The sequence below is a fragment of the Cervus elaphus genome, chromosome 23, assembly GCF_910594005.1.
Source record: "Cervus elaphus chromosome 23, mCerEla1.1, whole genome shotgun sequence".
In the NCBI taxonomy this organism is placed as follows: Eukaryota; Metazoa; Chordata; class Mammalia; order Artiodactyla; family Cervidae; genus Cervus; species Cervus elaphus.
Window position 1 is genome coordinate 29,168,377 of NC_057837.1, and position 25,854 is coordinate 29,194,230.

The following is a 25,854-nucleotide window of genomic DNA, read 5'->3' on the forward strand; positions in this document are numbered from 1 at the left end:
CCGTGCTGCCCCAGCGGGGCGGGGAGACACTCACTATAGCTAATCGCCGACTGCGCGACAGAAAAGGCGGGACCTTCACTCTGATTGGCGGCGAGGCGGGCGGCCTCGGCGACGGCCGGGGCACAGTGGGTGGGCGGGAACGTGAAGTGTCCGCGGTGCCTGATGGGGCTGTGCCGCGGCCCGGCGCTGTTGCTGCTGGGAAGCCACCCGTTAGTGCTGCCGGCTTCTCTGCCGCCTCATGGCGGCCATCGGGGTTCACCTGGGCTGCACATCAGCTTGTGTGGCCGTCTATAAGGTGAGGGACTCGGGGAGCTGGGTTGCGGTGCAGCGTCCTCTGGGTACGAGGCCAAGTCCTTTGGTCTGCGGGATTGTGAACGGCGTGTCGCCGGCCTAGGGACGTCGCAGGGAGAGGCGATTCTGCGAGGAAGTCTCGGGGCTAAGGGCTGGGCGGACTTGGCCTGTTCCCCCGCGGCCCCTCAGAAAAGGCAGCTGCGGACCCAGCACATCCTGGGCTTCTCAGGAGGACCCGAGCCCAGGGGCGGACCCAGGGACATTCTGGGCGCCGGAGGCCCCAGGGGCGGAGACGGACCCGGGAACGTCCGGGGCGCTGGAGGCCCCGGGGGATTGGGGGGCGGATCCAGGGACACTCTGGGAACTGGAGTCCCCCCCGGGGGTGGGGACAGACCTGGCCACGTCCTGGGCGCTGGAGGCCTAGAGGAGGAAGGCGGACCTGCGGACCTCATGGACGCAGGAGGCCGGAAGGGGGACACGAGCGTCTGGTACCCGGAGGTTTCTGGACGTTTGCCAAAAAAGAGCAGGGTGGCCGCGATCTGGAACTGGACCTGTTAATCCCGAGAAGCTTGCGAAGCCAGTTGACGGTGTGTGCTCTATTCACTTGTCCTTTCTGGAAATGAGTGTGTGACTAGGAGTTTAGGGCTTCTCGTCTGTGGGGAGGCGGAAGGAACAATAATAAGGGACAGCCCTGATACTCGTCTCACGGTTAAACGTCAAATGATTTGTAGGGGAAAGCCGAAGAATTGTTGCTAATTCATCATATGTAAAAAGAGGGAAGAACGATGAGCGTTTACAGGGAAAAGGAAGAGAAATAGAAAGGTTAATGTATTAACCTTTTTTATTTTATATAGAGAGATTATTATTATGTCTCTTCTGTTATCAACTGTGCAGAACAGACTGAAAAATGAGGCAGCTGGTTGTAGAATTCTGGTCTTATTAAGATATAGGAAATACAGTAAAGCAGTTTTTGTTTCCACATATATGTCAGTTACAGGGCCCCACGTATGTCTGAATGTATCTAAGGAGACTATATATTTCATTTCAAAAAAACTAATACAGTTGTGTATTTACTTCCAGGATGGCCGGGCTGATGTGGTCGCAAATGATGCAGGCAACAGAGTTACTCCAGCTATTGTTGCTTACTCAAAAAACGAAGAGGTACCATTCTCCTCATTTTTGTACATTGAAATAAGTATAAAATGACATGCGTTGTAATAGATTGCTCTTTTTCAGGTCGTTGGATTGGCAGCAAAACAAAGTAGAATAAGGAATATTTCAAACACAGTAATGAAAGTCAAGCAGATCCTTGGCAGAAGGTATGGAGTAAAATAATACTTTCACCTATGGTACAAAAAACATGTTTATAATTTGAATGTAAGCATCATTTGAAATGAAACTAGAAACACCAGTGTGTTTTTCATTGTTTTTATGACTGAGTCATTTCACAGAATTCCCCAGTAGGCTATCTTTTTATGTTAGTGCTGAATTTTCTGAAAGATGGAATTCACGGAGACATTTGCTTCTCACTTACAGGTCTGTTAGTATTGGTAGATGCCAGTGTGCATTTAGTTTTGATAATTTGTCATTCAGAGGTGGCAGTTTGAGCTTAACACGTTTTTACAGTACTCTTTTTAAACTGGGAGATTGTGTGGGAATTAGAAGATTTCTTTGCATTATAGTTGAATTTTGTGAAGTCTATTGTAATTGGTGAATATTTATGTAGAAGCTATTGATTTTCTTCTTCAGATCTCTTTGTGACACTTTCTGGGAACTAACTTTTCCAGTTGGCTTACACATTTAATCATTAGGGAAAACAGCTTAATTAATGTCTTAGGAATCAGGTTAATCATCTGCTATAACTTTAATTAAAAGATTAAAGAGGCCTGCTTCCCCAGACTTCTGTCTACTCAAATTATAGATTACCCTGATAATTAGGGATTTTCATTGGAGTTATAATACTTGATATAGTGTTTTTAAATTTTCAAAGTGCTTTCACATCTATTATTTAATCCACTGAAATCCCTGTAAGATTGGTAGGGCAGATTTTATACCTCCTCATTTCTGGATAAGAAAATCAAAGCATGCAGAAGTTAAGGTATCCCTAAATTAGTTTAGGGGGGTGAGCTCTACAGGACTGTGGTCCAGGATGCCTAACTCTTAACCTCAGGTTCTTTCCTTTCTACCTTATTCAGGTGAGAATTTAAGTAGAAATTTCATTGTGTTGTTTTTAGGTTTGGGGAGTCATGGATTAAATTTGATATATATATAAATATATATTTTATACATACAGATTCTATCTCTTACCTATATTTAGGTAAGTTGAACTTCATGCTCATTTTTTTTCTTTAGAATATCTGTGATTAAGTAAAAAACTATAGTGTTTTGGAGAGAATTCAAATTGTTGTGAAGATACATATATTCCCATATCCATTTATCTGTTGACTAAACTTAGTACTGAGCATATTTAAAATAAATTGAGTTGCTGTCAAAATTTTTCAAATTATAAACTGAAAAAAAAAAGGCAGGAAGTAAGCAGCCAATAATATATCTAATTGAACTTTTTTTTGAGATAATGGTAGATTTACATATTGTTGCAAGAAATAATACAGAGAGATCCAGTCTATTTCTGGATTTACCATTTTCTCCCAACTGCTAACATCTTGAAAAACTATATTATGCTATCACAACCAGGGTACTGACATTGACACGGTCAAAATCCAGAATAGTTCCATAGGTGCCTCTCTTTGGGAGCCCTTTTTGAGTTTTGTTGATATTTGGGGGCAGGTGGTGGAAATTAAGATGTGGATGTCTTCTGCCATATTAGGCAAAAAGCTTTGTATTAGTGAGAACAACTTTAGCTTGCTTTTCTGGCCCTGGAAGTTACCTTTTAACAAAGGAGTGCAGTGGTGACAGTCAGATGGGTAGTGCATAGCATAGCGTGCCACCCAGGCCGAGGTTGGTGAGGAATGAGCCCCAGCAGACACTACGGTCCTGCTAGCCCTTCTCCAGAGTGATGTGCCTCGGGGTCCAGGCATCCCCGCCCCCGTTGATCTATCTACTTACAAAACAATGGTGATTTTTACAGATACACGGTGGTTCCAGGTCTCAGCCTTGGAAGCATCCTGCCTTTTGTGGAGAAGCCAGTCCCCTTGTTGCCAAGTCAGTAAGGCCCTTTGTAGCCCTTGGTCCAGTCCCCATCCTGAGTGAACTCCCAGAGTTGGGCTTTTCTCAGCCCTGGCATCCTTTCTCTTTGCAACCTACTTACAGGTAGCACCGCTAAACTTACTGCCACAATTATCCTTACACCGTTCCTGTAACTTTCATTCCCCTGTGGCCTTCCAGCCAGAAATGCGGTCCTCGGACCTGGCTTCTCAGGAATTAGCCCAGAGAGGGAAGAAGCGGCTGGCTCCTGGAGATAGACTGGAGCACGCAGAAACTCCTCACACCTTCAGGTCGGCACCCTCCTGCCTGGGAGCCTCCTCCAGCTAGCCTTTCTTCCCAGTCCGCCATGGCCACTTCCAATAGCAGTGCGGGCATCCGGTGGTCCAGACAGGAGACACGGACGCTTCTCTCCATACTAGGCGAGGCAGAGTACATTCAGCGCCTGCAGACCGTGCATCACAACGCAGATGTCTATCAGGCCGTGTCCAAGCGGATGCAGCAGGAAGGCTTCCGCCGCACCGAGCGTCAGTGCCGCTCCAAGTTCAAAGTCCTGAAGGCATTATATTTAAAGGCCTATGTGGCCCACGCCACAAGTATGGGCGACCCACCACACTGTCCCTTTTATGATACGTTGGATCAACTTCTCCGAAATCAGATAGTGACTGATGCAGACAACTTAATGGAGGACGCTGCTTGGGCCAAACACAGTGACCTGAATTTAGCAGCCCCTGACACCCCAGGGGAGGAGGGGACCAGCATTCTGGGCGCAAAAAGGACTCAGGCAGCAGAGCATCAGTCTATTTTGAAAACAGTGAAGGAATCAGATGATTGTCAGCTGAGGGTCAGTGACCAGATGCCAGAAACCAGTGACCTCGAGGACTCCTGGGATGAATCCTCGGGTGCAGGTAACCCCCAAGCGTGTGAAGGGTCGGGGTCCCAGAGTCACTTGGTTCTCATCAGTATGTGTTTGGATGGCGACCTCTTCAGCATAGTCGCTATTTCAGCCCTTGCCCTCTCTTTTAAACCTAATGGTGAGAGAAGGGGCTCCAGATTTTTAAAAGCTGTAACCCTAGGTATGTGTGATATTAGAACTCTTTTAAACCTCAAAGTATTCTTTAGAACCAAACTAGTTTGGGCATTATTTATAATGGGGACTTAGGAACTTGTGGCTGTAGAAAGGGTTGGATAGCTCAATGGAAGGCAGAGGGGGAAGTTTTGGACATACTATTGTAGCAGACCAAAATATCCGCATGAGAAAATAAATTCTTCTCCACCCACCGCAGAGAGATGCCTTGGTTTTGTCCTTGTCTCTCAACTCTGCGGCTGGCTCCAAGCATTCCCATAGCAGGAATGTCCTCTCTGCAACATTGTTGCTTTGTTTTTCAGGGTGCTCTCAAGGGACCCCCAGCTACAGCAGCTCCCATCACCTTTTCAGAGGTGCAGCTGCCCCCTGTCAGAGCATCCCCATGACGAGACTGACTGTGTCCGGTGAGCCCAGCCCCTGCTCCAGCTCCAGCCGAAACACTCACGGGGTGGCCTCCGCACAGCGGCCTCCAGCCTCCTCCTCCAGGGCTTCTTTTGTTTCTGGTGGGGATAGACCTTTGACCACTGAGCCCCCTCCCAGGTGGGCCCGGCGAAGAAGGCGGTCAGTGGCCAGGACTATTGCAGCTGAACTGGCAGAAAACAGGAGGTTGGCACGAGAACTTTCAAAGCGGGAGCAAGAAAAACTGGATCGGCTGATTGCCATTGGTGAGGAGGCCAGCGCTCAGCAGGACACTGCCAACGAGCTCCGCAGGGATGCGGTGGTTGCAGTCAGACGGTTGGCCACGGCAGTGGAAGAGGCAACCGGGGCTTTCCAGCTAGGACTTGAAAAGTTGCTTCAGAGGTTAATTTCAAACACCAGAAGTTAGGAGCTGATCATGCAAGGGTGTATTTCCTACACTGGCAGAGCCTGGGTCCAACCAATGCCTCCTGATACCCTGGCTCCTTTTCTGTGTCCTCAGGCAAAAAAGAGTGGATGGACAGTTAATGTGTGGAGTGGTAGGAACATATGTGCTAGTGGCTGCTCCCAGGTGTCTCCACTAGTTGAGAGACACTTTAGAAATGCAAGGGGTGGCCCAGTAAAAAAATGATGCAGCCAAATCCACAGAGCTAGCTAGCCCTGGCTTCGTCACTGATGGGAGATGCTTTAGTTTACCTCTCTATACCAGCTTCCTCAGCTGCTAAACCTGCCTACCTCACAGGGTTGTTGTGAGGATCAGATGGCTGAAATAGATGTGAAAGGGTTTAAAAGCACTATACACATGTAAGTTATTAAAGCATATGACCTTGGCTGAGAGAAGGCTGGGGTGAGGCACAGTAGTTGACAAGATACAGAATTAGGGTTGTACACCATGGCCTCGTTGCTTAAATCTCTGCTAGTTTACCTTGACTGCTTCCTGGAGTTTACAGTCTTCATTTCTTAAAACCTCTCTAGTTCATTAGGCTAATGTAGACACAACATGTATTGGTCCTTTTTTATATTTGCTGTGTCTGTGACATAACTACTAGCAAGTGCTTAATAGTCAAACCACCTTTCCCTCCATTTTACTTGTCCTTAGTCTCTTATCTCTATGGATATGATTCAGAACTGATAGGAAGCCACAATCGTGCGTTTTGGTTCATGTTGATAACCTTTGATATAATGAGAAATTGGCTGTCTTATAAAATACTCCCTATAAGTAAATTCTTTGCATTCCATGTTTAGGTTTTTTTATATTCATAATTATTTATCTTTAGGTTTGGTTTGTCATTTGGACATCATGGAAACAATTTGGATTATATAAGCTTCCCAAATACTTGTAGCTAAGTTTGTTCTTCTCTGTGTCTTTGTTTTCTGTCTAGTATGTTGCAGAAAGCAAGCCTGAGAAAATGTTTCTTCTAGGAAACTCTCCAAAGTCACTTTTTCTCACAAGGTGTTGACAAAAGTTCACCTTGTTAATGGCACATATTAGAAGAGAATAGCTTTGGGAACAATTGAATGTGGTATGAATAAGGACAGCTTGCAACAGATAGCTCTTTTTAAAGCACCAGCCCTTCACAGATACATCCCCTTTTCTCTCTGAAACACACACATTTCCTAGAGGAGATAAGATGGTATCGAGCCAGGCTTCCAAATTACTTTAGAAGGGAAGCCATAACTGACCATCATTAACCTGACTTAAAGTTCTTAGCAGTTATTTGGGCTTCCCAGGTGGCTCAGTAGTAAAGAACCTGCCTGCTGATGCAGGAGACATAAGAGACATGAGTTATTTCAGGAAATATAAAAAGCAGACTTGGAATTTAAAAAGCTTTCCTATAATCTAGTGGTGATGGTGGTGGTTTAGTCTCTTGACTTGTGTCTGACTCGTGATCCCATGGACTGTAGCCCGCCAGGGTCCTCTTTCCATGGGATTATCCAGGCATGAATACTGGAGTATTCATTCCTTCTCCAATGATCTTCCTGATCCAGGAATCAAATCTGTGTCTCCTGCATTGCAGGCAGATTCTTTATCGCTGGAACCACCAGGGAAGCCCTCCTGTAATCTAGAGACTGAAATAAAAAGTTCAGGCCTGTTGGGAGAGGTTTTGTTTTATATTTTGCAGCTCGGTTGCTTACCTAAATGCTGGAAATACCATTAGGTGGAGAAATGGTCCAAACCACAGTGGGAACATCCCTGTAACCAGGAACAGATGGCAGGCAGGCAAGCTGCTCTGTTGAATGAGTGATTATGGAGGAGGTGTGAGGTAGACTACACTGGAATCAAGTTAGAACTCCTGGGTTCTGATGCTGTCACGCTTTGTTACATTGAGCAAATCACTTGTCTTTTTTTGTGCCTCAGTTTCTTTATCTCTAAAGAGAGGTTTGTACCAGATGGCTTTTCTCATACCTTCCAGAAAATTAGACGAATAGCATAACAGAAGACAAAGTGAAATTTTGATTGTCGTGTTTTCAGTCACAGCAGCATATTAATGTTTGTTTGAAATACTGCTAACAGTTGTATTTTAAGGAAAGATTCTACACTATTGATATTTATGACTTCTTATGGACTTCTATTAACTCCACACCCAGACAGATTCCTTGCTTTTAAAAGGCCTGGAAATGGAGATAATTTTTTTTTTTCTGTGTTGTTTTAGGCCCTTATGTAGAGGGATGTATTTCAGTTACAACTGGATAACACTACTGTAGATAGTTAGATTTTCTGAAAAATTAAGGAAGTACTTGAAAGAGTTAGGCCCGTACTCTATTAATCACTTAATGGTAACAAAGTATCAGGCAGGGATTTACTGGAGATAAGAGGAGTGCTAAAGCATGGAGGCCAGGTTGAACTTTGGAGGCGGTAGTGTGCAGACCTGGTGGGTGAAGTGACTTGAAGGTGGGAATACAACTAAAGGGAAAGTTCTTAAAGAAGTTAACAGGAAAACAGGCCCAGAAATCCTGCCTGAGCTCTAGGCCCAGCCGGAACTCCCCATCCGTCCACAAGCAGGTCACTTCACCGTTCTGTACCTCAGGCCCCTCCCCTCTGCAGTGGGAGGCCATCCCAGCTACCTCACAGGAGCTGCATGAGGACCCAGTGGACAGATGGCTGTAACAGGCTCTGTGCTGGGACCGGGGAGGGGGAACAAGCCCAGTAGCATGTCAGTGTGGGGCGAGAATCTGCCTCTTGCAAGGGGCCCTTCAAGAAAGAGGAGGATGAAGGCCAGAGTACCCTGGTAGGAGTGATGGTCTGCCTCCTGAAGCCTGCAAAGTAAATGGTGCTGTGTATACCAGCCTCCCACCACCTTCTGTCTCTCTGTGAAGTGACTTGATCCTGGTGTGGACAAATAAAGTTGCTATCTGTACACAGCTGTGGGTCAGTCCACTACTTTATGGCGCTAGTGTGAACATTTGTCCATCATCTCCATCCTCTGCTTTCTGCTTCTCCACTGGCTAACCTCCAGGACCTTACCTCTCTGAGACCTTCAGAGCTACATGTGCCTTCTGTCCTCAAGTGAGTGAGGTCCTCAGTTGAGAATTTTCCATTTCTAAAAGTTCTTTAAATCCCATTAATCCTATCAGGTCCCAAACTGCCATTTCTAAGAGTTCATTAAATTCCATTTAAAGCCATTAACATACCCTTTTCTGGCAGATTATCTGAGTGATGGATAACATACTCAGAGAAATCATCCTGGTTGACTTAAATTCTGTTCTAAAGGCAACAGAACCACTACATGTCAGGCCAACATTACAGCATTGATGGGGAAAAAAGTTACCATAGGCACATTTAGTCTTTTTTTTTTCTTATCCTTAAAATATTTGTCCAGGATACGGTATAAATACTGGGTTTAGAAAAGAGGGGAGGAGTTAGTGGAAAGAATACAAAACTTTATATGAAAGATCTGGATTCCAGCCCATTGCGGTATTAGCCATGTGACGTCAGACAAACTGCTTACCTGTGATAGTGGAGGTGATAGGAGGAATCTATAAGTATTGCCAAGAAAGTTCTAAACCAAATTAATCCCATTTTAAGCCCCTTTCATTTCTCCCTTGTTCACACAGGTTAGGGCCCTCATGTTCGGTAACCCTTGGCGAAGAGCCACTATTTTCTTCTCCTCCTACTAAACAGTTAAAACTGGTCTCTGGACAGAATAGCTGCAGCCCCTTACAAGAAGGGTTAAGTGGAAGGATTGACCTCATCTTCATTTCTAGATGAAATTAGGCCAAGAATCAGACTTTTATTCCTGCTCAAGGCAAAAGTACCTTAGTTGTTCACTGTCTTCACTGCAAGGCAGTCTACCTAGCCTGGTAGAGAAGACCCAGGATCAAGTACTGACTCTTCCCCTTGTCAGCTTGTAAGTTGTTGACTGTCTATAAATCTGTTACTCCTGAATACTACCTGCCACACTAACCCCCCTTAAATGCTGAGAAGATTCAGTGGATTCCAGTTTTGTAGTCTGCACTAGTCTGCATTAATTCGTATTACTATTTTGAGCAACGTAGCACCCATTGTCTTAGTTTTTTTCCTTGCCATACACATTTGTTGAGTACTTTGTATAGGACAGTATCTATCTCCTTGTATTACTCTGTACTTTTACATATAATAATATTCATACTTTTGCTCAGTGCTTTCAGGTTTCAGACATTGATTCATGTTCAGAAACCAAGCAACAAAGATGGTGTTAGGTATTCTGATTTGAGGTTTTACCTCCTTTTGTCCTTTCTAATCTCAGTGGTTTGGCTCTGAGATATGATCAAAGATATGAAACTATAGGACTTAAAGTAATTGATACTATGAAAATATTCTCAAATGTATAACATCTATTGATAGTAAGATCAGAACAAGTAAGAAAGTACAAACAAGTACTTTCAAATGTGAAGATGAACGCTTTCATGGAATTACTGTAATTATATTTTTATACTTGTTGGTTTGAAGAATATAATCTTTAAAACTTACATGTCAATGATGATATAAATATTTATATTTGTCTCTATGGACAGCTCTGATGATCCTCAGGCTCGGAAATATATCACGGAAAGTAAATGTTTAGTGAGTATGCTTCTATTATTACTTCCCTGTTACACAAAGTAATTGCCAAGGTCATGACCAATTATATTGATTTGAAACTTTGTATTTTGTTAAAATCATTTCTTATTTTAACACACTTCTTTCACAGGTCATTGAAAAAAATGGGAAGTTACGATATGAAATAGATACTGGAGAAGAAAAGAAATTTGTCAGCCCAGAAGATGTTGCCAGACTGATATTTAGTAAAATGAAAGGTATTGAGCACAGGAAAAGATCTTTTCAAAAGTTGACCTTTTAAAAAAGCTAGAGGTGTTTTTTGATCTGGAGTGAATCAGGATGATTGAGCAGACGTGCATTGAGGAGGCCTAAATTATGCTAGACCTGACTGGCCTGCTAACTGGCCATGTGACCTTGATTAGATGACTTCTTTTCCTTCTTCTCCCCAGAAGAAATGTAAATGGATGGGGCCAGATCAGCATTTTCAAAACTTCTGAAGATGAAGTGGCCCAGTAAGCTGGTGAAAAGTGAATTATTATATCTCCCTCAAGATAGTACAATCTCCACAGTGTTTAGGCAGATTAGATAGGTCTGGCTTTATCACTTCAGGCAAAGGCTTGGAGCTGAGCAACCTCCTGTGGAACAACTTGAGGACTTCTGGAATAGATTGTTGATGGAGCTTACTTCAGCTCTGGAATCTGTGATGAAAGTAATGGATGGAGGGCGGCCTTTCATGGTAGTTGGTCTACACCTTTGTGCATCAGAAACCCATTCTCAGTGGAGCCCATCTCATTTGGGAGGTGGTTGAAACTTGGAAGCCTGAGAACCACGCGCATTAGAAAGTACCTAGTACATGTCCACGAACTATACCAAAACCATATAAAATAGTGCACAGTTTAAGAGAGCAAGAGAAGATCAGTGGGGTGGGACAGCCTCACAAATTGGAAAATCTTTAAAATAAAAAGATCTTTGGCATAAATGAATAAACCTCAGTATCACTTGACATTTTTGTGTATTGTCAGAATTTATGTTTTTCTTCCAGTTTTATTGAGATATAATTGACATACAGCACTATATAACTAAGGGGTATAGTGTAATGATTTGATTTATGTATGTCATGACATGATTACCACATTAAGTTTCATGAACTTTAAAAATTTTTTTTCATATACAGAAACGGCACATTCTGTCTTGGGCTCAGATGCCAATGATGTAGTCATTACTGTTCCATTTGATTTTGGAGAAAAGCAAAAAAGTGCTCTTGGGTAAGTATAATATGAAGAAGTTTCTCTTGCTTAAAGGAAATACAAATTTCACAACATTGCTATATAGGAAAAGGTAAAATTGTATGTGAAAATACCTTACACAAAATGTTGTATTTGTAAATCATGTATATATTTATATATGTAAATCCTGTGGTAAAAGTGTAATAATCATTAATATTTCCTATATTTTATGAAGTGTCAAAAGAACCTGAAACTGCATGTATTAATATCTTCCTCGCTATTTTGATTGGAAACATTTGATGACCAGATTAACTTGATGTTTGTGAATCACTTTGCCTTAGTGTATTGTAATTAAGGCTTATGTGGGAATTGTATAAAAATAAGCAATTTTAGAAAATATTTGAGTTTTTTTTTTAACCTAGATAAACATCTAAACCAAAAATTGTATCTAGTTTTCATAGGTTGTTAGGCAAATGTAATTGGCAAGCACCCAGTCTTTTACTCTGTGGCTAGAGTTCCCTGTAGGGCTTTGCTGAACATCTGAGTTGCTTCTGGGGCACAGAGTTGCTTTTTTTACTTGTACTTGTGGAATGTTAAAGCTGTGAACCTAAATTAAAGAAATTGGAAATGTATTATAAGTGTATTATAAATATGTATTGTATTAACTCAAATGAATTATAAATAAGTCCTAGTCTCTTTCTGAAATTTGTAAGCTCAAGCGTTTGGAGAGCTTTCTTTTCCTTAATATAGGCACATGTTATCTTCTTTATCAAGAAAATAGACTCTGAACATTATAATTTTAAAGAGAAATTGATCTCTACACTTAAAGACTTAGGTCTGTTTCTTGTGTTCTGTTATCTTGCTTCTAAAAGATCATTACCCTTCATGTTCTGCTTGTGAAATCTTATTTGCTATTGCATAAAATCTTTAGCAGAGCATTTCTAAAAATGTAGACTTGAACATGTGATACCAAATTTATTAAAAGCACATTGTCCACAGGGAAGCAGCCCGAGCTGCTGGGTTTAATGTTTTGCGGTTAATCCACGAACCATCTGCAGCTCTTTTGGCTTACGGAATTGGACAAGACTCCCCCACTGGAAAAAGGTAAAAACGATATTTTCAGCTTTAAGTTTTTCAGTGCAGAAAACATTTTAGATGATAGCATTTATTTCAATAGAGATTGTTATATAGTGCAGTCATTCCAAGCTTTTATAAATGGAAAGACATCAACATTCTCATCTAGAGTTTTTCAAATAGATGAGAAAGATGGCCTAGAAAGCAGAGAACAAATGTAACCGGAGGGAAGGTTGCACCCTTCTGCCCTTCTCTTATCATCTAACACTTTGTCCCTTTAGTGAAGGGAGATTTGCAGTTTATAAGCCAGCCAAGTTACAACTGAAGCTCTAGGACCCTGTTAAGTTTACTACCAATTCGAATATTAAACATGCTTAGAAAAACAGTGAGGACTTTCATGTACATCTGTCTTGGCAGGAGATAACAGAAAAGCCAGCATGGGAATTTAAGATTTCATTTGATAATGAAATAGTAAGATGTACTCCTAATTTAATTATAAAGTGAAATGAAGTCGCTCAGTCGTGTCCAACTCTTTGTGACCCCGTGGACTGTAGCCCACCAGACTCCTCCGTCCATGGGATTCTCCAGGCAAGAATACTGGAGTGGGTTGCCATTTCCTTCTCCAGGGGATCTTCCCAACCCAGGGATCGAACCCAGGTCTCCTGCATTGTAGGCAGACGCTTTAACCTCTGAGCCACCAGGGAAGCCAATTTAATTATAAGACTGGTCCTAATAGATCTGACACATTATGCAACTTTAGGGATGTCAATTCAGATGTGTTAATTTTCCCTAATCATATCTTTTCACTCATATCTCACAATTAAAGAAACTAGTATAAATCACTAGGAATTTAAGTAATCTAAAATGTAGAATATCATAAATTTTGGATTTTGATTCCTAGGAAATTAATGCCTAGTTTTGCATATGTTTTAACTTTTGTGGAACATGGGTATTGCAGTAGTAACTAAGACAGTATTAACAAAGTTTCTATATTTAATGCTCTTAGAGTTACTTTAATTGCAAATCTCTTTTTTTATTTACTTTGAAAAGTTAGTATCTTGAACTCCAGTTAGTGAGAAAGAATACAATTTTACCAGCAGGATTAAATAAAAATGAGCTTTGATTTAAAATCAGAAGATCTGATTTCTAGGCTTGATTCATTCCTAAGCAATAAACATGGACAACTCAGTTTTTCCCATAAGAGCTTCAGTTTCCTCATTTGTGATTTACAGGAGTTAAACTAAATGACTTCTTAGTTTAAGAAGTCAAAATTGGCTTTACAATACTATGATTCTCTTATAACTTACTTGTGGTTTTTTTGGTTTTTTTTTTTAGCAATATTTTGGTATTCAAACTTGGAGGAACATCCTTATCTATCAGTGTCATGGAAGTTAACAGTGGAATATACCGTGTTCTCTCAACAAACACTGATAATAACATTGGAGGTACCCACTTCACAGAAACCTTAGCACAGTACCTAGCCTCTGAGTTTCAGAGGTGAGTATTGATGGACTTGATATGTTTGATGATAAACCTGAAATTTAGCTTCAGGTTTAATTTTTTTCCCCCAATTTATTTGAAATTGTCCTTTCAAAGGAAGGCATGGTTTTTCCAGGGCACTGGATATTTTCATGTCTGAAATTATAAAATCTGTCCTGGTAAACAGGGGAAAGCAGAGGCCCAGCTGCCTAGTGTAGTATACTTAGAGTTTTCACTCAGTGTAAGGGGCCACCAGACACTGAACTGCGTGAACTTGGATCTCAAGTTCAACTTCCTAACTTGTCAGTGGTTGCTTTTATGTTTGGGTGAAGGAGGGTAAAGGCAGTAAGGCCTCACTACCTTCTGAACAGTTTTTATTGGTATAAAAGATTATGTTGTAGTTAGATTCCAGTGAACCAGTCTTATGGGGTATCTATTACCACAAGGACTATTTTAGTTTTGTTGCTGGATGTAATTATTCCATTCAAAATTCTAATCCTGTTTGTCACATCATGAGTCAAATATATAAAGGTTATATTTGGGACATCATTACTCTAAAAAGTAGGGTTTTCATCAGTTTGACTACACTGGGTTAAAAAAAAGTCCTGAAAAAGTGGTAATTTCTCATTTGTTCAATAAAGACTTATGCTGCTTTTTGTTATAAAGGTGTTCCAACTCAAGGAAAGTGAAAGAAAGTGAAAGTCACTCAGTCATGTCTGAGTCTTTGTGACCCCATGGATTATACCGTCCATGGAATTCTCCAGGCCAAAATACTGGAGTGGGTAGCCTTTCCCTTCTCCAGGGGGTCTTCCCAACCCAGGGATCAAACCCAGGTCTCCCTCATTGCAGGTGGATTCTTTACCAGCTGAGCCACAAAGGAAGCCCCTCCAACTCAAGAAAGAACACTTATTAATTTTATGATGGGTTTTAAACATGTTCAAAAACAGAGCCATCAGTCACCACTTAGCAAACAATTTTAACAGTTAACTCACCTTGGAGGTAGAAGAACTGTAATTTTACATATTTTATATGTTTCAAATTTCTTTGAAGAAGTAGTTTTAGTTTTTTTTTTTTTTTTTTTTTTTTTAATGCTGGACAGATAATTCTATGCCATTCAACAAGAATCATGTTACGGTTGTAAAGGGTGAGGTATGAGACTTAACCCAGTTGCATGAATCTCCTTCCGTGTCCTTTTGTCTCATCTGCAAAAAGATGACGGCTCCTGTACTTCTTCAGTGCAGTCCATAACTGTGGTTAAACAATCCAGCAATTCGGAGTCTTAAGGATATTGGTTATTTATTTTTCCTGAGACCCCTCTTCAAATTCTCTTTCCCCAAACATTCTGAAAAAATAAAATCTGGTATTAATGTTGATTCTTGAGCTTATTTATTTTTTTACTGGCCTTGTGGCACAGCATCCAGGACCTTCCCGACCAGGGATGGAACCTGCACCCACTGCAGTGGAAGCACAGAGTCTTAACCACTGGACGCCAAGGAAGTCCCTGATTCATGAGCTTACAATTATCCTAATGGGGATTATCCAGGTTTTAGTTACAATAAATTCTAAATGACCTAGTAATTTTTAAACTTCAAAGACTGTATTTCTTATTTAGATCCTTCAGACATGATGTGAGAGGAAATGCCCGCGCCATGATGAAGCTGATGAACGGTGCTGACACTGCAAAACATTCTTTGTCAACCTTGGGAAGTGCCAATTGCTTCCTTGACTCATTGTATGAAGGTCAGGATTTTGATTGCAACGTGTCCAGGTAAAACTGCAGTTTGAAAAACTTCAAGAAGTTCCAAATGTATTCACATTTAGGTGTAATTTTCTCACTTCAGGGTTTTCATTTTCTCATTTGAGATGTTTAGCTCACTATAAAAGGAGAGCTTTTCTGTCTTTACTTCCAGGGTTTTCAGCTCTTGTCAGACTAAATGACTGTTTCCAAAACAATCATGTCAGTGGTGACTGCCCTGTTATGTTATACCTACCAGGAGCAGTGTGTGACAGGAGCATCCCAGGCCTTTGAAAGAATGATGAAAGGAGACTTGAAAGTTTGAGATTTGTAAATTTCCTTTCTTGACTAGCAGTCCCACCTGTATAGTCCCTAGTTCTTTGTGGAGCTTCCACATGCATCAGTGGTTGTTCACTATTTCATCGTTACTCCTGTGTGGCAGGCTGTATTCTAAGTTCTTTCTTATGTATTAACTCTCAAATTCTCATAACAACCCAATGAGGTAAGTGCTGTTGTTTTCCTTACTTTTCACAGGAGGTTTCATTTCTTGTCCAAGGTTATTCAGCTAGTAAGGGACAGACCTGGGATGCAAACCCAGCTAGTTTGACTCCCGAGTTCGTCCTCGTCACCTGTCACCTTACTCTGAGGATTAATCTCTGTCTTGGTTTTATTTGCTATGTCATCCGCTGGCAACATTTTAAATTTTAATAGCTTTTGTGACATTTAGTAAATACAAGTTTAATGTGCATAAAATTGTTTTTAATGCTCATATCTTTTCCATAATCCAAAACATTGGTTACAAATGATCGCACCTCTACCCAGGAATGGGTGGGGGAGGCCATTGTCCTCGCTGTGTGTTGTGTATTACTCACAATACTAGTAGCTACCATGAGTTAGCACTATTTAAACCTCCCAACAAGCTAGCAGGTGACTTGGAAGCATAATGAATATCCAGAATACAGTAATACATTATTTTTAGGCTTTCTACTCACTCTGTTTGGTTAAATTCTCTCTTTTTCTGGCCTTTGTAGCTTGCTCCCTCTGTCTCCTTGGGTTTTCCCCGATTCCAGGTCAGCAATGCCACCAGTGGCTATTTAAAATTTTTAGTTTTTTAAATAGGTAAATAACATTAAAAATTCGGTTCTTCAGTAGCATTAGCCAGAGTTAAGTGCTCAGTAGTCTCAAGTGGCCAGTGGCTCCAGGAAGTTCTCTAGATATTTTAAGAGATTTCAAGCTACTACCTAAAAGAAAGTTGTTCCATTGAATTTTAATCTCTTGTGGGCAAGAGAGTCTTTATATTTTTTCTCTTTCCAGAATATTTAACTTAGTGCTAAGTTTGTCCAAGTACTCAGTAAATGTTTGCTTATTCGTATCAGTTATTAAGAAGGAAATAGAATTTGTCATTTTATTTGCTAGCATTCAGGCTTCTCAGGGGGTGCAAAATAACCAAACTTAAATGCAGCAGAGGCTCAGACCATAAAGAAAAGTAGTGAGAAACACTTTTTAAAACTTTAAAACATAAAAATAGCAAAAAATTTCCAAATTATGGTTTGATTTGAATCAATAGATTTATTGGTAGAAATGCCATACACTGAGAATTTATATTTAGGTTTTTTGACAGCTTATAAGCAGGCTATGGGTATGATAATTTTTCTATGTGAATTTAATATTATATACATTTGTAGATGAATAACCTAGACTTTTTCCTCCCATGATATTGCTCCACTGAGTGTTTAATATCCTGTTCTAATCATAAACCTATTCTTAAGAGATCTATCACAGTAAGTTTTGACATTACCCTTTACAAGAAAAAAATGTCGTGTTTAACTTATTTCTGCTGTCTCTTCTGTGTTTATGTGTTTTTACAGAGCAAGATTTGAACTTCTGTGTTCTCCACTTTTTAATAAATGTATAGAAGCAATCAGAGAAGTCTTAGAACAAAGTGGATTTACAGCAGATGATATCAACAAGGTAATAACTTTTGTATTTTTCCTATTTATGTTAGGAATAGTTTTCAACTGGGAATTTAGGAAATGGCCCCTTGGTATTGAAGGAGTATTTTTATACCTGTAAATATTCTTACCTTACATTAGGAAATAAGGAAATTGATAAAATTTTGATTAATGGCTCTAATGAACTCACAGTTCCGCATGTTTATTGGCAAAAGAGATTAAAGTTCCTTTTCAGTGTATTTTTGGTATATAAGCAAAAACTGACAAATATTAGAATGTTTCTTAGGTGTCAGTAACTGTTTCTGAGTGTTTTACATGAATTAACTTGCTGTATCTTAACCAGGAACTCTATGAAGTAGGTGATATTATTTACCTCCATTTTATAATTGGAGGCACAGAGGTACAGAGATATAAGTAGCTTCATGGTGATCATGTGGCCAGTGGTAGAACCAGGATTTAGCTCAGTATGGTTCCCAATTCTGCTTTTAAGCAGTACAACAGTCTCCTTCTCTCTGCTTGCTGAGAAGTATTGCATATTTGCTTGCATAAGAAAAGATTTAGAGATTTTCAAAAATATTCCAGCTGGTTTGTGGTTTTTTTCCCCAAGATTATTTCTACTCTTTTACAATATATATACATTTTTTCATTGTTGTTGATAAAGGAATTTTCATATAAGAAAACTCAGAGACCAGTGTCTTACTTTATAATAAACTTGTCAAATTTGTTGCACAATTTTGAATTTTCTGTGCCTTATATTATAACCAATTTCTTTGTTCATATTACTATATAGCCTTCATCAACACAATGTTATGTAGACTCTTGGACTTCCCCGGTGGCTCAGTGGTAAAGAATTTGCCTGTCAAATCAGGAGACATGGGTTCAACCCCTGGTCCGGGAAGATCCCATCTGCCACTGAGCAAGTAAACCCGTGCACCAGACTGCTGAGCCTGTGCCCTGGGGCCCTGGGGTCGCAGCGTGCAGCCAGTGCACCGTGGGCCGGTGCTCCGCAGCACAGGCCTCACTGTGCCGCAAGAGAGAGCAGCCCCGCTCTCCGCAGCTAGAGGAAAGCGCATGCAGCAGCAAAGACGCGTTTAAGAAACCATTTTAAATAGGCTCGTGATATCCTAGAAAAGGAAGAGCACCATAGATTATTTCATTGTTCTTTTGAACTCCTCCCCAGAAAAGTGATGCCCATCTCTTCCTATATTTAAGATTATTCTTTGGGATAGGTTTCTATAATAAAAAATATTGAGTCAAAGAATATAAATAGCAGAAGTCTATTTTTACCTTCAGTTACTTTTCAGAAGAGCTGAATTAACTCATACTTTCATCAGCAGTGTATGAGAACAGACATTTTAGTATAACATTGCTGACACTGAGTTTTATCATTTAAAGATAAATTTTCCATTAAGTAGTTGAAAAGAGATATGCTTTTACTTTATATTTTATTGACTATTATAGGATTCTTTGAGAACGTATTATCAATGTTGCTAAATAGTAAATGTTTTTTGTATTTCCTTATGTGTAAATATTTCATATTCTTTGTCTATTTAGTCAATTAAATATTAGGTTTTTTTAAAATTTATTTGTGTAAATACTCTGTATAATCAGAAAATTAACTGCTATTTACTGCAACCTTTTGAGGCATGTAGTTTACTGTTGAATTTTGGTTCTTTTAGGGAGGATGGGTATTTGACACACCGAGGTTTCATTTATTGATCTATTTAAATCTGTTGGTCTATTACTCTCATTTCTTCAGTTGCTTCTGAATTTACCAATTCCATCTTTTTTCAAGTGTTTGACAAATATTTATTACTGTTTTCTTTTAATTTGCTGTAGTTTGAAAGTTTTACATTTTCACTATTTTTGTGTATGTTGTAACATGAAAGTTGCATTCTTTTGTCTGTTTGTAGAGGTTTTAGTTCAGTTGGGTTTTTTTTTTTTTGCATACATATGCTATGCGTTGTGGTAGGTGAGTGGGAGGTGGCTTATAGAGATGAAGGCACATGGTATAAATGATATAAGGCAGTGGTGGGAAGAGAATGAGCTTGGAGACAGATGCAGCTGAATTGGAAAGCTCACAGTGCTAATAGTTCCAGAATAGACCAGTCACTTAATTTCCTGAGCCTTACTGTCTCTTATTCTTAGGAGGGTGATAATATTTAACTTTTAGGTAAGTATTATAAGTATAACTTATTCTATAGGATTGTTATGAGGATTAAATGAAAACCATGTACGGCACAGGGTGTGACATACCATAGATGATCAGTTAATGTGAGTTCTCTTTCTTCATTAACTGTTCAAACAACCCTGACATTAGATGTCACAAATGGTACAATCCTCAATTGCTTGACTGGAGATCAAGTACATTCTTAGAATTAAGGATTTTTTTTTTATTGGTGTATAGTTGCTTTACAAAGTTGTGTTAGTTTCTGCTGTATAACAGAGTGAATCAGCTGTGTGTATACACTCACCGCCTCCCTCTTGGGGAGGCGATCACCCCTCAGGTCATCACAGAGCACTGAGCTGAATTCCCTGTGCTATGCAGCAGCTTCCCACTAGATACTTCTAAAATTCAAGCTTTTGAGAATTTAAAAATACAGTGTTGTCTCTGTAGTTTGTTGACCTTATAACAGTAATGAACAAACCCCAAGTCTCACTGGCTTTCTGTAGTGAACAGTTTTTTCTTGCTCGTGTTCCACATGAGCAGCTGAAGGTGGCCATGGGTCTACTGCTTTGGCATTTTTCTGTGTGCTTCTCATTCCACGACCCAGGCTAAAGGAGCAGCTCTCATGGTGGAAGGGAAAGAGGAAAGGAGCTGGCAGAACATGCAGGGCTTTTAAAATATCTGCTTAGATATGTTGTACTACAGTGTATTCACATTCACCTGGCCAATGCTAGACCCATGGCCAGTCCTGAATATGGAGCAGAGAAATAAAAGGGAGGGGTTGCAGTGTCAGGGCAGTGGCTGTGGGTGGCAATGTATAATCCTCTTACAGGGATAGAGGGAGAAAATGATGGGCTTTATATTCACTGAAACATTTAATCCTGGCAATATTCACTGAAACATTTAATCCTGGCAAAGGATCAGGAAATCAGCTCTCCATATATGTAGATCTCCATATAGATGAGGAAACTATAGGGTTGGCCAAGAAGTTCCTTTTCGTAAGCTGTTATGGAAAAACCTGAACGAACGTTGTGGCCAACCCAATAAAAAGTTTCCAGAGAGGGTAAGGACTTTCCCTGAAGTAATGCTGGCATGTAAGTGATAGAGCCAGGATTGGAACTCAGACCCTCGGCCTCCATAACCAGGGCTCTTTCTTTACTCTTACATCATTTTAAACTTTGTCATTATAAGTAAAGAAAAAGTTAAAAAAAAAAAAAAAAGAAAATGTTAAATATTAACAGTGTACTAAATGCATGTTTATATGTGTATATTTTATATAAGTTTAAAATAGTATGCTAAAATAGGGCTGCTTATATTTTACCATTTCATGTGATGAAGATGGCCTGTTACATCTAATTTTGAGAAACAATCATTGTTCTAAAAGTAAAAAACTGAAAATTGTTTTTATTTTCTAGGTTGTCCTTTGTGGAGGGTCTTCTCGAATCCCAAGGCTACAGCAAATGATTAGAGATCTTTTCCCAGCTGTTGAGCTTCTCAATTCCATTCCTCCTGATGAGGTCATCCCTATTGGTGCAGCTATAGAAGCAGGAATCCTTATTGGGAAAGAAAGCCTTTCAGTGGAAGATGCTCTTCAGATAGAGTGTTCGGCCAAGGATATTTTAGTTAAGGTATATTTAGCTTGTCTTTACTTTTCCATACATAGTATAAAGTTATTGCCACAGGTTTACATACATATGTTTTTTAAAATAAAACCTTGTATACTGGTAAAAATTTTAAATTTAGGTTTATAATTTTACTTGTAATGAGTTTCTGATATTCTTTCAGTTGATATTAATCTGTTAATTTCTTAATTTGCTATCATTTTAATCATAAGCTTCTAATACAGGTTGAGAAGTGTATGTTTCAATTTATTTTTAAAGTGGGTTGGGATTAAGGATCGGTTCTATTTTCTTCTCTTTGCTGCTTTATAGTGTTGAGATATCAACAAGGAATATATCGTCATTTCTAATAGGAGTGATTTTTTTTCTCATTGTAATGATATCAAAGGATGTGCATATTATTTTCCTGCTTATTAGGGAGTTGATGAATCAGGAGCCAACAGCTTCAAAGTACTGTTTCCATCAGGGACTCCTTTGCCAGCTCGAAGACAACACACATTACAGGCCCCTGGAAGTATATCCTCAGTGTGTCTTGAACTCTATGAGTCTGAGGGGAAAAACTCTGCAAAAGTGGAAAACAAGTTTGCACAGGTGAATGTATCAGATTATACTATGAATTAATCACATGAAACTGTTTAGCTTTTCCTTCTGGTTTAGGCTCAGTTTAACATTAATTCATAAACTGTGCATATAGGACATTTAACACTTTTTTTTTAAACAAAACTTAGGCTGAAATGATTATATGCTAATTTGAACAGGTAATCTGTACAAAAAATTTTCATTTTTTATTTCCTTCATGTTGGATTCCATCATGTGTGCTTTGTTCTTTCTTAGACCTTGAAAAAAAAAAAACAGTCTACTTTTTAACCAGCCATTTATTCCCCTCTTTGCCTTGTTTAGAAATTCTTAGGATCCCTCAGACAGTTCCTTCTGGAATGAGTTTTCCTCTTCTCCCCCAGCCAGCCCCAGTGGGTTCACCTTTACAGGCTCTGGGACTAGGACAGGAAATAAGACATGAATGTTTCTTCACTGGGATTAACACATTTTTATGAATGGATTAATTGTACTTATTCATTTTGGAAAGAGAAGAAACAAGCTATTTCAATTTGAAAGAGGAAAACGAAAACAAAGTACAGTTGTGTTTCTACTGCTCTTTGTGCTCTCTAACCTCCTTGACAATAAGGTCAGTGGCAGAGGAAATGACATTTATTTGTTTGCTAAATGCCAGGTGTGCTCTACTAGGCAATTTACAAACATAATCCCAAATGCTATGAGATACATTGTTGTGTGCATTTTATAGGTGATTAAGAAGCAGGCTCATGATAGTAAACACCTTGTGCTTGATTGAGCTGAGATTTATCCTCAGGTTGGTTTTACTCCTGAGCCCATACTTTGCCATTGCACCATGCTGCCTCTGACATAGGATAAGTTTGCTTTTTCAAATACCACATGCTTAAATCATATGATATGGTCCTCTATATGGTTTAAAAAGTATCAGGTGGAGCCATGTAATTTGCTTAGAAACATGCCCAAGAAATAATGGACTTCCCAAGTGGCACAGTGGTAAAGAATCTGCCTGCCAGTGCCAGAGACACAAGAGACCTGGGTTCAATCCCTGGGTTGGGAAGATCCCCTGGAGTAGGAAATGGCCACCCATTCCAGTATTCTTGCCTGGGCTCCTTTAGCTAGTAAAGGTTTCAAAGCTCCTCCACATGCTTCTGCAGTGTATCACTATAAAAGTACTTTGCTGTACGCTAGGCTCTAAACTCAGATGGAAGTCTAGTATTCATCTCTTGAATCAGAGCATTTCTTACATTTTCTCTGGACACACTACTCTGAGACTCTGCAGCTACCAGATGCTGGAAAGGAAAAAACTAATCACAGAATACTGAATTTGGAAGAGAATCTTCTACAGATTCCATCTTGTCTAACTGCCTCAGTTTACAAATGAGTAAACTTGGTGTTTACCTAAGGTCATAAAATTTGATGTTGGCAAAATCTGAAAAGGCACTTTCAAACTTGCTCTGTTGGTATGCCTTTCTTTAGGAAACCGAGGAATTTTATAGTAAATCCATTAATAATTCTTACTTAACAAACGTAATCATACTAGTACAAAGGAATTTGACATGTATTTCTTTTAAATGGTTTTTTCAAGTGCTTTTAAAATATTTGAATTTTTTAAAGTATATATAAAAGGCTTGCCAAAATGTAACGTACACATTACTGTAATGGTGTAATCACCAAAAAGAAAAACAGTCTTTATTTTCTGAGACAAACAGTATCATTTTAATCTAGGACATGACATTTAAAAGGGACAAATAATATTAGTTATCTTCCATGCCCTCCTTTTAGAGGAGACGTGTCAGTTAAGAAAGCTTAATTCTAAGCTCTGAATTATGATAAATGGTAAAAGAACTGAAAACAGCCCTGTTTTAAAAGGTTTTTTCAGTAATGAATAAGATTTAGTTCATTGGAATAATTGATGCATCGATTTATTAATGCCAAAATACTGAATCATCTTTGTATTATTTTTGCCTAAACAGGTTGTGCTCCAGGATTTAGATAAAAAAGAAAATGGATTACGTGATATATTAGCTGTTCTTACTATGAAAAGGTAAAAAATTAATGTACTTCTGATGTTAAGAAAATTTGCTTTGAGATTCTACCTTTTTTTCAATTGATTCTTTCTGTTGTCACTCTGAGAAAATCACTTATTAAAAGCTTATAAAGATCTTATCAGTAACTTAAATTTTTCCCTGTAAAATTAACTGTATTTACAAAGAAAAGTATATCTCAAGTCATTAGCATTCTGAATTCTTTGTTACTTCTTTTATTATTATGGGGGTAGTCAACCTAAAAAACTGGTCCATGCAAGTTTAAGATATAATTTTTATCGACTTTAAATATGATTTCCTAAGGTTTACATAATTGATTTTTGTCCTATGAAAGGGTAAGTTTATTTCAGTATTTCAACAGGAAATCTATAGGAAATATAATAGTCCATCCATAATACTATGTCTTACAAGTAAGTCATTTCCAAATCAACATTAAGGGCAATTTATTCCATAAATCATATTTAGCCAGAATGTAGAATTCATTAGGGTAGATCTATCTTGGCCCAGAATTGAAAACAACTTGATGTATCTTGAACTTGCATAAAGTTTTCAACTCAAGGTCTTCATCATCTTGGGTTCTCAAGGAATACAATCTTCATCATAGTGACACAGAAGGAAATTTTTAAAGTACTACTACCTAAGTATGGCATATGATTCTAAATGTAAAGACATGAAGTTGTGTTTCAGTTATTTATCTCTTAATACGCTTCTTTTAAAAGGTAAAATGATCTCTTGTTTACTCAAAGTCCTCAAGTAGTTTCTTACGAACTTTCTGCTTTTATAAATTGAGCTTATGTAGTGTTACTATTTTTTGTTTGCATAGGGATGGATCTTTACATGTGACGTGCACAGATCAAGAAACTGGAAAATGTGAGGCAATTACTATAGAGGTGGCATCTTAGTATTTTACAGGAACCATGAATTTTTTAAATCTAAAATGTCAACATTATTTCATTTTGTTTAAGAATGTTTATATTAAAATACTTTTCAAATGACCTGTATGATCTATGTTTCTATTAAACTATAGTATATTGTTAAGTGTTGCAAACTTTTTTTGTTGTTTTCCACTTAAGATTTCCATTATTAGTGGGAAATACAAGGAACTTTTTCTATCATGAACCTACTTAGAATAAAATCAAGTGGCTTGAAGGAAACTTTACCGGAAATTTAATGTTGCAGTTAAAAATGTTTTCTGTCTTTATAACTTCTAATTTTAAGAAATTCTTATTAATCAGCTAAGAACAGTTTAAAAGTCTTCGATGTTAAATGAAAGAAATCACAGAGCCATGTGCAAAGTAAGATACCATTTTTGCTTAAAAAAAACCAAACACAACAATTGTTTATAAATCCACACATGACACATGTAGAAAAAAGGATGGACAACTGAACACCAGACTCTTAACAGTGGAGGGAAATACACGGGATGCACTTTTTATAATTATCTTAAGGTTGATTTTTTTTCCCTCCAACAAACATGTTTTTCATTTGAAATTGAAAGTTTGGTTTTTTTTTTTATTTTGAAGAAAAGCCTAGCCACATTCACCAAAAAATGCTGACTAGTGCATTGAGAATAGTGAGGCGGATAATAAGGAAAAAGGTTTTTCTCTTAGTAAAACAAGACAATTAATCTGCCTGTATTGAAGAGAGAGCTTGAAGGTGAGCCATGTGCATCAGACTCTAGATTTCATTACCAAGGGAGCATTTTCCACTTGTTTCTTTGCTTGGTTCCCAGTGGACTTGAGAAGGGGAAATATCTTTACCCAGTAAAATTTTAAAACTCTGCTGTTTTTTCACCTGTTCGACTTTGAAATGTGATTTATTATTACCGTTGATTTTTATGGAGACAGATGACAGTAATCTTCTATTTCTTAAATGGAGAAACTAAACGTAAATCTATTATTCTGCATCAAATTATGGACAGAAGCACCAAGGAAAATTCAGGTATGAGTCTAATAAGTCCACAAAGAGGCAGCCTCAAAGGTCTGTCCTTTGATTAAAGGCTAAGTACTT

The 25,854-nt window shown here is 38.9% G+C and overlaps 1 protein-coding gene and 1 non-coding gene across 6 annotated transcripts; one reads left to right on the top strand and one right to left on the bottom strand.

The window, feature by feature from the left end:
- The first annotated feature begins 101 nt into the window (after window positions 1-101).
- Window positions 102-24,882, top strand: HSPA14 (heat shock protein family A (Hsp70) member 14). 5 transcript variants are annotated; one of them, XM_043883503.1, is made up of 16 exons: window positions 1,406-1,452; window positions 1,528-1,610; window positions 3,380-3,453; window positions 3,562-4,361; window positions 4,843-5,341; window positions 9,953-10,001; window positions 10,129-10,234; window positions 11,152-11,242; window positions 12,203-12,307; window positions 13,613-13,774; window positions 15,369-15,524; window positions 17,360-17,462; window positions 21,026-21,238; window positions 21,647-21,820; window positions 23,773-23,843; window positions 24,668-24,882. In XM_043883503.1, the coding sequence occupies exons 4-16, from the start codon at window positions 3,803-3,805 to the stop codon at window positions 24,744-24,746; spliced, it is 2,367 nt and encodes a 788-aa protein (XP_043739438.1). In that variant the 5' UTR covers window positions 1,406-1,452; window positions 1,528-1,610; window positions 3,380-3,453; window positions 3,562-3,802; the 3' UTR covers window positions 24,747-24,882. The 5 variants fall into 5 exon arrangements, with proteins under 5 accessions (XP_043739441.1, XP_043739438.1, XP_043739439.1 ...); XM_043883504.1 differs by lacking the exon at window positions 3,380-3,453 and having other exon boundaries at window positions 1,412-1,452; window positions 3,637-4,361; XM_043883506.1 differs by lacking the exons at window positions 3,380-3,453; window positions 3,562-4,361; window positions 4,843-5,341 and adding an exon at window positions 102-295 and having other exon boundaries at window positions 1,372-1,452.
- LOC122682305 lies at window positions 22,141-22,264 on the bottom strand. The gene has a single exon (XR_006337321.1). It is a non-coding gene; the product is annotated as a small nucleolar RNA SNORD22 (small nucleolar RNA).
- Window positions 24,883-25,854: the final 972 nt, after the last annotated feature.

Bases quoted from the DNA above. Each gene is read 5' to 3' on its own strand.
- HSPA14 (XM_043883503.1), top strand. From the start codon at position 3,803: ATGGCCACTTCCAATAGCAGTGCGGGCATCCGGTGGTCCAGACAGGAG. The intron at 10,002-10,128 runs GTGAGTATGCTT...CTTCTTTCACAG, and splicing joins TCACGGAAAGTAAATGTTTA to GTCATTGAAAAAAATGGGAA. The intron at 21,239-21,646 runs GTATATTTAGCT...CCTGCTTATTAG, and splicing joins CCAAGGATATTTTAGTTAAG to GGAGTTGATGAATCAGGAGC.